General features: G+C 45.1%; 2 protein-coding genes across 7 annotated transcripts in view; one reads left to right on the forward strand and one right to left on the reverse strand.

Annotated features, from left to right (window-relative positions):
• rhobtb3 (Rho related BTB domain containing 3) overlaps positions 1-6,132 on the forward strand; it is a 24,323-nt gene extending 18,191 nt beyond the window's left edge. The window contains exons 11-13 of one of the 3 annotated variants that reach the window (XM_076014312.1): positions 4,470-4,636; positions 4,722-4,818; positions 5,994-6,132. In XM_076014312.1, coding sequence (XP_075870427.1) covers positions 4,470-4,636; positions 4,722-4,818; positions 5,994-6,112 — 383 coding nt within the window. In that variant the 3' untranslated portion in view covers positions 6,113-6,132. Of the gene's footprint in view, positions 1-4,469; positions 4,637-4,721; positions 4,819-5,155; positions 5,952-5,993 lie in introns of those variants that run through there. The other 2 variants (XR_012925432.1, XR_012925433.1) reach the window with 2 other exon arrangements.
• The window catches only part of glrx (glutaredoxin (thioltransferase)), a 31,556-nt gene extending 20,109 nt beyond the window's left edge, over positions 1-11,447 (reverse strand). For 2 of the 4 annotated variants that reach the window (XR_012925435.1, XR_012925434.1), the window contains exons 1-2: positions 11,114-11,447; positions 10,036-10,169 (exon numbers count right to left, since the gene is read on the reverse strand). Coding sequence is in view for 2 of the 4 variants with exons in the window: in XM_076014338.1 (XP_075870453.1) it covers positions 10,056-10,169; positions 11,114-11,320 (321 nt within the window). In the remaining 2 variants the exon portion in view is untranslated. Of the gene's footprint in view, positions 1-6,005; positions 6,145-8,404; positions 9,231-10,035; positions 10,170-11,113 lie in introns of those variants that run through there. The other 2 variants (XM_076014338.1, XM_076014339.1) reach the window with 2 other exon arrangements.
• Between the last annotated feature and the right edge of the window lie 6 nt (positions 11,448-11,453).

Below are 11,453 nucleotides of genomic sequence, written 5' to 3' on the forward strand. Positions count from 1 at the left end.
GGAAAATGCAAAAATCCTCTTGGAACAAACTGGAGGAGCGCTTGCGAGCTGAGCTCTTGCTGGTGTTTCCCACCTGGCCCGTAAAACACGAGGGCCGATGACAAGTGGCACCGAGCATCTGTGCCAGCGTCAGTCTCGGGAGGCGTTCGACCCGCGGAGGCGAGTGTTAAAAATTCAATTTGATTCGGCTATGGCAAAAAACCAAAGCCGGCTCGCTGTTTTCCGCGCCGTCATCTGTCTGTCGCTTTGCATGCGCTGCGTTCCGGGGCAGTAATTAGCGGCCGACAATGGCCCGTGACTCACTGTGTCACTGTGGATGTGTGTCTTTAATGCTTTGTCCGCTCATCATAAATTCAGGAAGACATTTAGTGCAAACTTGTAGCTGTGAGAAGCTGCATTGACAAGGATGTGTCTGGAGGCCCCCTGCTGTACACACTAGTCACACACAGGCAACCACATTGTGAAATTTCCATTCACACACATACAAGTACACATACACTGGCATCTTCAAAGGTTTCATTATGCATTTGCATGCAAATAATATAATTTGCTATATATATGTATATATGTATATATATTTATAGATACATACACACACGTACATACACATACATGTATGCATATATAAACATATACATATATAAATATGTATATATAAACACATCGTATTATTTGTGCAAGCATGCAAATGCAATTAATCATGCAGAACACTGTTTTGATTGCGCGTTTTGGCTAAATGTCACTGCAGATAGTGTTGCTACCATCTGGAAAGTAGGTTACTCTCTAAATAAGATATACACTGCTGTTGGAAAACACTGCTGACAAAAGTGAAGTCAGTTTAAAGGAGTGCCTAAATGACTTGAATGAATGTGCTTTATTTTCATGGAGTTATATTTGCTCTGTGCTCTGAACCAGCCAGCAGTGTGCAGTCAGGCAGCAGGTCGAGTTCTCTCAGCGGTTTTCTTTCTCGTCAGCGGCACTGACAGGAGTTTAGCTTGTGGTATTTTTGAAGTTTGTGGGAGAAAGTGTAGCGGCCCCTGGTAGTAATGCCCTCATGGCTGCAGGGAGAACACGCGCAGACCCACAGGCCTCCCCACCTGGGAATCAAACACAGGTCTTTCTTTCTGTGACAGTCGTTTAAAACCCTGTGCAGGATTCTTCAGCTGTCCAGATGCTCAGATTTTCTGCTTGTAATTGCAAAGACCCATTGTGTTTAACTTGGACTGTGAAGAAAACAGCAGGGCTAAAAGATGACCACAGTCTTCTGCCTCCGCCTGACCAGTGAGCAGCAGCCGTAGAGAATCCTGAGACATCCTTCCCACATCCCACACTGGCGGTGGTACGAACTATTACCACCAGACTGGAGACACTGAGCTCAGCCCTGCAAACTGAACCGCTTTAAGAATTCATTTGTGCCCGAGTGAGCCGGCGGTTTACACAGAGGCTTAAAATAAGGGAAGGTCACAGAGGGTGTTCTGTGTTGCAGACTCCTTTGACTCAATGTCTCCAGGGCGGTGCACTTTGCTGTGCACTCTCCTTTTATCTATCATTGTGTTTATTGTATCAAATACAGTGTGTTTCTTTAGTGGTTTCTTTGCCTGGATGGGCATGTTTTTTGAGAATCCAAGTCAAACCTCACTGAAATGGGACAGTAAAGGGTCTATCCATCTATTTATTCATGTATCATTCTTGAAACGCTTGAAATAGAATCAAAAAAAGTATGTCTGTGTCTGTCTATTGCTGGAACTAAAAGTAGCACCAAGTGCAGCCCTCACGCCAGCAGGAGGTCATGGCGCTGTAACCGATTCCCTGAACTGACCGTGACGATGAAATCTGACTGACCAACTATGAATGTGATGGCCAGAAGGTTCGTCCAATCACCTCTCAAGAGCCTCCCTCTGTTCAAACATATTGTGGAGTGCCTCTCCAGACAACAACAGCAATGTCTCTGGATGCATCAGGTGTTTGGTCACAGGAAGCAGCCAAGAGGTCACAGGTTTTATTTTTCTTTCTGCCACCTAGAGGTAAGGATGACTTATTGCAGCCTCAGTCGAGAAGTTTATTTTGCTATGTGCAACATTCCATTTCCTCTAAGATCAAGTCGTCCAGTCCGCCTGATTACAGAGGCAGAGCAGAGGGCCTTTCGCTCTCTAATTAACTGATAACGCCACCAAACTCAGTTAAGGCTTCGCCGTTAATCACAATATTAGCTGGCGTGTTTTTTTTTCCCTACAAAGTTGTTGTTACATAAGGACGCCGCTAAATTGACATCAGGAAGGGAGCCGAGAATAATCAGCTCCGGATGAGCACTCACTGAGAGCCGCCGATCCCCTCATTATCTGTCGCTGAGACGTTTCAGTGACAGAAATTAAAAAGTGAAAAAAAATCCTCAACAAGACTTAAGATTCTGCTCAGCTTCGAGGGGGGTAGTGGGGCTGGGGAGGGTTTGGCAAGCTGCTTGCACAGATGCAGCTCCAGGTTGTATCACTGTATCGATGTGAACACTACCGACGTGCTCCAGAGGCTGCAGCTCGCTGCATCGTTACGTAAGAGCTCAGCAGTCAAGGTGAACTCAAGGTAACTCAGCAGCAGCAGCAGCAGCAGCAGCAGCAACAGTGGCGGCGGCTCATCGAGCGCTTCATTCAGATAAATCCTGCATATCATGCATAATGCATGACGATGGAATAATGCCGTCGACGCTCCTTTCTGTGCTCAGACGGCAGTGAGGCAGAGCCTGTGGGGTCCTGCATGGTGCTGCGGCTCGGTGTAGCCTCCTGTTGATGAATGGAGGGCGTGAAGGATGTCGAGGACAACTAAACACATCAATGAGTCACTCCATTTGACATTTTGCCGTCACGTTTTTGAACAGACCTGCCCGTCACGTCTGGAGGACTTGATGAAGTGACATGTTTGGCATTTGAGTGCGCGTCGAGCACGCGCACGTGTGTGCGTTTGCGATCCGACAGGCTGAAAAGAGCAACAGGGGCGGAGACGTGGTGGGTTCTTTATTTTCCACATATTTACTTGTGCTAGACCGATGACCTCCATCTGTTTAGCTGGTGTGTGACGACGATTTGCAAGAAATCAATAGGGGGGAAACCTGGTACCAAAGGAGAGTTTCCTATTTACTTCTATTCCAGGTATCCACCAGGTGAAGAGCTGATAGGTCTGGAGTGCCAAATGTAAAAGTTCAACAGCACATCTGACATAATTTGCACATTTATTGCACTTTTCTCACATTTTCTCACAATTTCCCTCACATTTAAAACACAAATATATATAATATGTTCCATTTAAATGTTACAAATGTTCAATCTGATTAATGATAAATGGAAAATGGAAATACTAAATCTAAATGTAAGTATTATGAAGGAATATGAAAGCATACAAAGCGTCTTCCCCACGTCTGCAGACTGATCAGATACGTCACTGACGGCTAATCCAGCTCGCTGGGCCTCAGGGCTTCCTGAAGGCGCGAGTGACAAAGTGACTCTTGCAGGTTTCGGTCAGAAGCAAAATCGAAAATGAGTTGTCCACGGAGGAAAAGCCTTCAGTGATGTTTTTTTCTTTGCCTTTTCCTGCTAAATTCTCACTCCAGATCCCAGATTCTGATGAAACTGCCACTGCTGTGCCGTCTGTGCTAATCTCTTTAGCTGCAGCAGTAAGCCAGATTCCATCTAGTTGGTGTTGGCACTGCAGGTTGGCAAGATGGATGAGCGAAATATCAGAGCTGAAATCTGCCTAGCAACATTAATAGGAAAGGCAGACAGTTAACAATCGAATGTACATTTTTAAGATGCAGGAAAATACTCTTTACAGTCAAGTGTCTTTTATAGTTGCTTTTCTTTATGTTTTTCTATGCAAAAATACTAAAGTTACAACAAACGTTTGTATTGCGGGTATATCAGTGTTATTGCTGTTTGTATCACCAGACAGATTTCGGTTATGCTTTTTTTTTTTGTTTGTTTCAGAAGTTTTCCTCCGGTAAATGAACGTTTTTCTTTTTTGCATGCGATATTTGAGTTGCACAGCAGCGTCTCTTCCTTTTAGCTGCGAAATCTCACGACTGTTTGTGTTTTTCTTTTTATCACGTCAAAACAGCTGCTTGACAAAATCAAGCAAGTCACAGATAAAATGGTAAAAGGCATACAAGCAAGAGGGACCCAGATAGTTTAACTTGCAGCCGGCAGCAGTATCGCTGCAAAAAGCCATTTGATTCATTTATTTCATATTGCTGAAGCAGCTTTAACAGGCGGTTGCAGTTGTGAGAGACCTGCGATTGTGTGCGTTTCCCTTCACAAATTCTCACGTGGCTCTGTTCCAGTTGCATATCTGGGCCACTAATCATAAGACGGAGCCACTTTTTGGCATGATTTAATGCCTCTGGGATTTCTTGCGGGCTCAAAACGCCCGCCGTGACGCGTCGGTTGGTTACTGACGGATTTCCTTTCACTCTTTCCCTTTTCCAGCCAGCGTGCTGCAGGCCATGGCCGTGCTGGTGTGCGCCGAGATGTACCAGGTGAAGCGTCTGCAGCACCTGTGCGAGGTGTGCGTGTGCGCCTACCTTCAGAGCATGCCCAGTAGAGAGCTGGCGTCCACGGGCATCAGCGTGATCCGGCTCCTCCGCCGAGCGAAGGTCAGAGCACGCTTGCCTTTTCTTTCTAGTGAAAAGTTTTGTTTTTTTTTCTGCCTAAAACACGTTTCCTGTTATTTACTTCCAGTGCCATAACGCAGAGCAGCTGTACGTCTGGCTCCTCCACTTCATTGCCAACAACTACCTGATCTTCAGCCACAAACCCGATTTCCTGGAGCTCTCGGGTCAGTCGCTTTGCTTCATAATAGCGACGTAATTTCATTTTTTACAAACTGGCTGTTGGCCAAATGCGCGCAGGCCGCATTAGATTTGACTCGTGCCACCTGCAGGCTGCAGGTGTTCATAAACACAAGAGGTGTAACAGAGGTGACCGCTTATCATTTAAGCTGAAACAGAGTTTAATATATTTATTAGCGTAGCAATTTGTCTGCTTTAAGAACAAATGTTTCTCTGGATTGTGATGTGTATTCACACAACATGATTGCTGATTTTAAATTTTACACATTTTTATATTGGGTCATTTCATTGTGATAAATGGAGCATAAACAAATGGAAAAAAAAGAGCTCATTATCCAATTAGTGGGTCCGCTAACTTTGACGTCACAACGTAACGTATGAATCAGTGCGATTTGAATACGCGCACTGTGCACTTGATTTCATCAAGGCTCCTGCTCGCAAGCGGAACGTACAGGTCACATGACATGCGGCCTCACACACAAAGCGGAGAATGTCAAACGGCCGTGCACGCACATGCGTGACAAGTCTATTAGGCGAGCGGCCGGAGAGCCAAAGTGAAATCAAACGATTGCGCAACCACCGCGACCCCAGTCAGAGAAAACATGAGTGGCGTGCATTTCCTGAAGGCGGTGGGAAATACAACAAGGCCGCTTCTGTTGACTGTGGAGAGACTCTGCTGCCCGACGGCTGAACGTAGCGTCGATCAATGACCACAGGGAGGCATTTCAGAAGCGAGAGCAGCACGTTTATTTATTTGTTGTCACAAACACACGGGAAAACACACACACAAAAAAAATAATAATTTCAGACAATTGGACGGCTAACTGCGTGGCCCACTGAGTGCCACCGTCGAGCTTCCATCTAGGGCGTCGTCGCGTCGCTCAGCCTCGTTGGCGGCACTCGTGGCCGCAATCCAGGAGTCTGGATCCTCCAAGCACAGTGAATCTTTGCCTTGATGAGCGGATTTTGTTCAGTTTGGGTTTTTTGTTTTGTTTTAAATCAGACAAACATTTTTGTTGATTACAACTGTGGCTATATGTGTGATTGATTTTCTTCAAATCAGACAAGCATTCCAGTAGATTACAGTTGTGGTACTGTGTGTGTGTGTGTGTGTGTGTGTGTGTGTGTGTGTGTGTGTGTGTGTGTGTGTGTGTGTGTTCAGATGACGAGCGGGAGCAGGTGGAGAGGCTGCGCTGGCCGTCCAGAGGCTACCTGCAGGAGCTGAGCGAGTACCAGCAGCGGCGGCGCAAACTCCGCAAGTCCCGCTGCACGGTCATGTGACCCCCCCCGCCCAGCTGGACGCCGCGGCGGACCTGTGCGGGACGACAGGGAGGACGTGAGGACAGCTCGCGTTTTCCGTTCATCCCTGCCGGATGAAGGGCCGACGCCGAGCGAGCGGCAGACGCGACAAAGACAAGAAGGTTGTCGGACCAGTTAGCTGCGGGAGCGATTGACGTGCCAGACGCTGTGACCCCGCCCCCTCCTGCTCTCCCCACCTCCTCCTCTTCTCGCTCTCCCACCCCCTGGAGGACTGACTGGGAATTGTCGGCGTGAAAGACCAATTCCTTAAAACCTCGATTCAATTTAAAAACACGAGTCGGCCGGCCACCCGCCAGCGGCTCTCTGGGAGGAGATTAGATTTCTATTGGCTCATGCAAAGACGGATCTGCGGGATGAACAGCGGCACAAAATGGCTCCATTTAGAGGAGGAGATGTTGGATGGTTATAGATCTGCGGATCAGAGCAGCGCGCCCGGAGCCGGGTTGTTCCCGCGGTTTCCCTCGTCACTTGGAGACTCGACCGGACGATGCTTCTGGTCCCGTTGGATCTAATTTGAAGAAATCCTTTTTTGGGAGGTGGGGGTGGAATAACTTCAGAGCCCTCAACTTTCATCATGTCCCGATTGATGACTTCTTCTTTTTTCCGCCCCCAAAACAAGAAATAGAACTGAACATGGATTGAAGTCAGAAGTCTCAGTTCAGCAAATCTGCATCAGGGCCTTGTTCACATTTACGTTGGTGTTTTTTTTTACAACCCCAAAGTTATTTTCGGTGCATTTTGTCCTTTCATCCAAAGTCAACCTGGAGTTTTTGACTTGTTGCTTTTTGTCTGATGTTGTCTGTTCATTACGACATTATTCCCAGTTTGAACGTGATTTTATCTCCAAAGGAAACAGCAGATAATTTGAAGGTTAAATGAATACTTGTGACATGCGTCCAACTTTGCAACATACTGTGGACGAGGCGTGTCAGACGGCAGTTTCTTGCACTTTATATTCCAGTGTTTTATTTCAGAGGCAATTCCACCACGTGCTGCAGCATCATTGAAAGTCTTCTGAAGCCGTTTTCAGTAACATGTCAGATTCTGTTTTTCTTCAGGCCTCTGATTGGCCGATATGTCCTCATGCTCAGAGGTTAGACCGCCACCTCTTGGTTAGGGATGAGCATAACATCACCGGACAGCCTCCATGTGTTTGGTTGCGGGTGAGATTATCGTGAATTACTGAGGCTTGTGCACTGTATTTTTGGTTTGTTTTAAATGGAGAAAATAATAATAATAATCAAAAAAAATATGGTATACATGTGGACAAGGTCCAAACCGATGCTTTAAAAAAAAAAAAAAAAAAAAAAAAAAAAGCCAGAGAGCTCAACTTTCACACCATTTTCTTTTGAAGACTGATGTGAAAATAACGGTGAAACGTTCTGTATCTTTTAGCAATAACACATAAAAGCGTTTTGTTTTCGTCCGTCACACCAAAAGGCCGGAGCCTGTTGTAGCAAACGTGCTGCTGGTGCAGTGTCACAGTTTTGGTTTTGGGTCGTAAAAATAGCAAATTGATTGAAGGAAGCACTGTTGAGAAGCAACAGGAAGTGGAAAATTGAGTCTCAACGCGCGGCTAACTGCAGCCTGAAGCTACGTTAACCTATTTTTCGTATGTTCCTGAGGGTGAAGCACATAGCCCGCAACAGAAGCCTTGTTCAAAGATCTCATATTATGCAGAATTCACTTCAACGATGTTTTCCCACAATCTGATGATACAGCCCTGGAAATGACCTCAGAAATTTTAAAAAGTCTATTCCTGAGTTATTTTACCTGCTCTACTTTTTACAAAGGGCATGCAGAAATAAACATTTTCTGGAAATAGTCCTTTTGTGATGTCACAAAGGGCAATGATAAGAAGTGGCAACTCCAAGACTGACATACTTTTGTCTCCTTCTAAACGTTTTGGATGTTTCAATAAAGCGTCAAGTGAAGCTCAAAACCCACCCAGTTTGCCTGAGGCTGTAAACAGAGGACTAAGCATGAGGTCTTTCTGGAGATCCAGCGAACTTGTTTAATGCTAAATCATGATAGGCTGCCCGAACCAGATTCCAGGAGGAAAAATACAATTATAAAGAAGGAACTTGAAATCTGAAACTGGGACTAATGTGGGATTTTTAAGTTGACAGGATGAGATTTTATCATAATAAAATGAAGGATATCAAGAAGCAAACCTTAAAAAATAGAAGAACTAAAAGAACTGTGTTAAACAAGCGGTGACGGCACTAATAAACTGGTGAGTGGAAACCACAATGCCTTTGGGTGATACAGGATATTTATTTTGTTTCTCATTCTATGATCTTCTTTGGGTTTGGGTTTTGAAATCCTAACAATATTATGATTTATTGGTGCTGCAATTATTTTTGTAAACTATATTTTGAGACATGATTATGTTCTGACGAGACCACTGGGGGTCACACTATTTTACAGTCTACTGCTTCACTGGTATTTAATTAAATGGTGCAGAGTTATCGCTATAAAAAAATATCAATAATCAAGAGTTATCAACAAAAAAAAACAAAACACTGGGGTACAGTGAGATGAAACAACCCAATCTGTCACATTAATCTCCAACAGAATACAATTAGATTAGGGACATTTCGCAGCTAGTTTCTCTCTCTGTGGATTAGCGGTGAATAGCATGTAGCGCTAAGTGTATCTGTAGCCTCGTAGTTTTAGTGAAAAAGGCTGCGAGAGGCAGCGCAAGAAGGCGAGATTCTCTGTGACTTTGGCTGGTTTATTAAATCCACTGCACCTCACCAATCCAGGTGTGCGTTCTCTCTCTCTCTCTCTCTCTCTTACTCTCTCTCTCACACACGCACACGTGCGCACGTACATGCGCTGCCATTAATCAAAATTTCCTCGTCGCGGAAATAACAGATGAAAAACTGGACTGTAAAACAATGTGTGGAGATACGTGTGAGCAGAAGGTGATGTACAGACTGTAGATAAAACCTGGACATGTGACTTTAAATAAAAGACTTCTTTTAGAAAGAGTGTGGCGCCGTCTGGATCACTTCTGCATTGTTCAGTGCGACATATTTCAGGTAGCTGGTCGTGTGCCTCACCCATGACTGAACTGATGAGAAATGCAAACAAGGATTGGTTTGGTATCACTGTGGCATAAATCAAGAAAAGGTTCTAATCACAGCCCAACACTGTTCACATTACAGTTTGTATCAGTGCCGAGACTTTAACCTGACTCGCACAAATCGGCCCGATTTGCATCTGTCCGATTATTGAAAGGGTTTGAAACGTAACTTTGAAGAGCTGCCACTTTCACAGCAGTTACTGCCGTGGCTTCTGTCTTAAGGTGTAGAAACTGTTTTTTATAAAGTAGAAGCTGATCTCAGAGCTGCACAGTGGCATTGTAATGGTTGCTGATGCAGGTTTGCAAAGCGACCGATTTGAGGTCAACGACAAGTTGCTGATGTTTAAGAGGCGTCCCTCAGCTTATTTCGGCAGCGCTGTTCTTAATTGAATGGCAAACACTCACAACACGCTGTCAAGAACAACGTGTTACATTTACTTATTTTCTTCAGATATATGAATTTAAAAATAACATATTTTGCTCAAATGGTTGGGCAATTACTGCTGACGCGTCTGGTGTAATTTGCCAATTCTTGGCTAATTTCTTTTTTTATTATTCTCACCGACCTTTTTGTATTGAGGTTAACCTGCTGAACGAGCGAAGTGCTCCCTCTGAGCACCGCCACAGGCATCGTCTTACTTTGCACTTTCTACACTAATTGAAGTTTGCTCCTACTAATTAATGCAATTATTCCCTCGCTCCGAGTCCTCCGAGGGGCAACACACCACCTCCTCCTCCGTCTTTCCAAAGGAGAACCTTCCTCGTTCGCTTTCCGCCCCGAGTGACGCCGTACCTTGGGGGTCTTGCGGTGTTTCACTGCAGGGCTCCGATGGACTGCAGCATGCTCTCCAGTTGGCCACTCTCGTGGAGCTCCACCACGTCGCTGCCGCCTCCGACGCACTTGTCACCCACAAACACACGTGGCACCTGCAGGAACAAACAGGACATGGAAGTGTTAGAAGCGCAGTCGCGGCTGAAGGAGCACACGCTATCCTGTGTGTGTTCTTTAGACTTTTCTTTTTTTTTTTTTTTGTCCTGCACTTTACTTACGTGGTGGACTATGATTCACCACTGTTTTGTTTTTTATAGTTCACCACAAGCGACTGACAGGCTGGTGACCAGAGTGGGCCAGAACTAACCCACTCAGCCATTGAGTCAGAAAAAAAATAATTATTTTCTTTAAACCGATTCAAACTCATATCAGAAGACACCACATTGACTTATTGTTGACTTGTGCGTCTCACTTGTCATCTGATTAACATAGAAGCATGTTGAAGGAAGCCTGTGTGGGACATGTGTAAGCTTTCACTTAGCCCCTCTCTTGATTGCTCGCTTGCCTAAAACAATGCCATAATTTTCAATACATTTTTCACAGTTAATTCATTTTTTTCATTTTCAATGAAGCGAGGTTATTATTAATTTTTTTGGGGGGAAAATTGTTCAAAATATCCGGTAAAGCATGAAAATGTTACAGAACATGATTAAAAGATACTTTGCTGAAAGGAAATGTTGCTGTTCCATTTATACAGAAGCAAACTTGTACTAAAAAAAAAAAAAGAAATACTGGTCTTTTGTTCTATTTTGTTGTTAGTCTTGGTCTGTCTCGCTCTCGACACTCTCTAGGCTCGGTTCGTGCAGTCTTGACTACAACACTACAGGCTTCTGATACTGATGTGCACAGCCTTCACCGAGCTGTTGGTTCAACATGTAGGCAGGAAGTGTGCTGCTGTTAACGACTCCGTGTTTCCTGTGGGGTTTTTTCTTCTTCTTCTTCTTCTTCTCAAATCCCCAATTCATTTCTTAGAAATATCTTTCTTGCTAACGCCACTGACCGTTAACCGCTGCTGTGACAAAAGCGTGTGCGTGTTTACCGTGCGCGCTCCCGTCAGCGCCAGGAAGTAGTCCTGAATGCCGCCCATGTCGCTGCGGCTGCTGATGTCGATGTATTCCAAGTGTCCAGGCTTGAACTTGTACTTGGACAACACGCTCTTGGCCATGACGCAGTAGGAGCACGTGGGCTTCATGAACAGAACCACCTTGTCGCCTTTGATCTGCGCCTGCACGAACTCTTGCGCCATTTTCCCCAACCGCGAGACAACAAAGACGAAGGAGAGAGACGGAGTAACTGGTCAGACACCCACGGCTGGACTGGACTAAGAACAGGAAGTGGGAATTGATCGTTCGGCCGCTAAATTATGGAAAATGAAATGA

The sequence above is a fragment of the Nelusetta ayraudi genome, unplaced genomic scaffold (genome assembly GCF_046127955.1).
Source record: "Nelusetta ayraudi isolate G7.1 ecotype Tasmania unplaced genomic scaffold, CSIRO-AGI_Nayr_v1 ptg000168l, whole genome shotgun sequence".
NCBI classification, from domain to species: domain Eukaryota; kingdom Metazoa; phylum Chordata; class Actinopteri; order Tetraodontiformes; family Monacanthidae; genus Nelusetta; species Nelusetta ayraudi.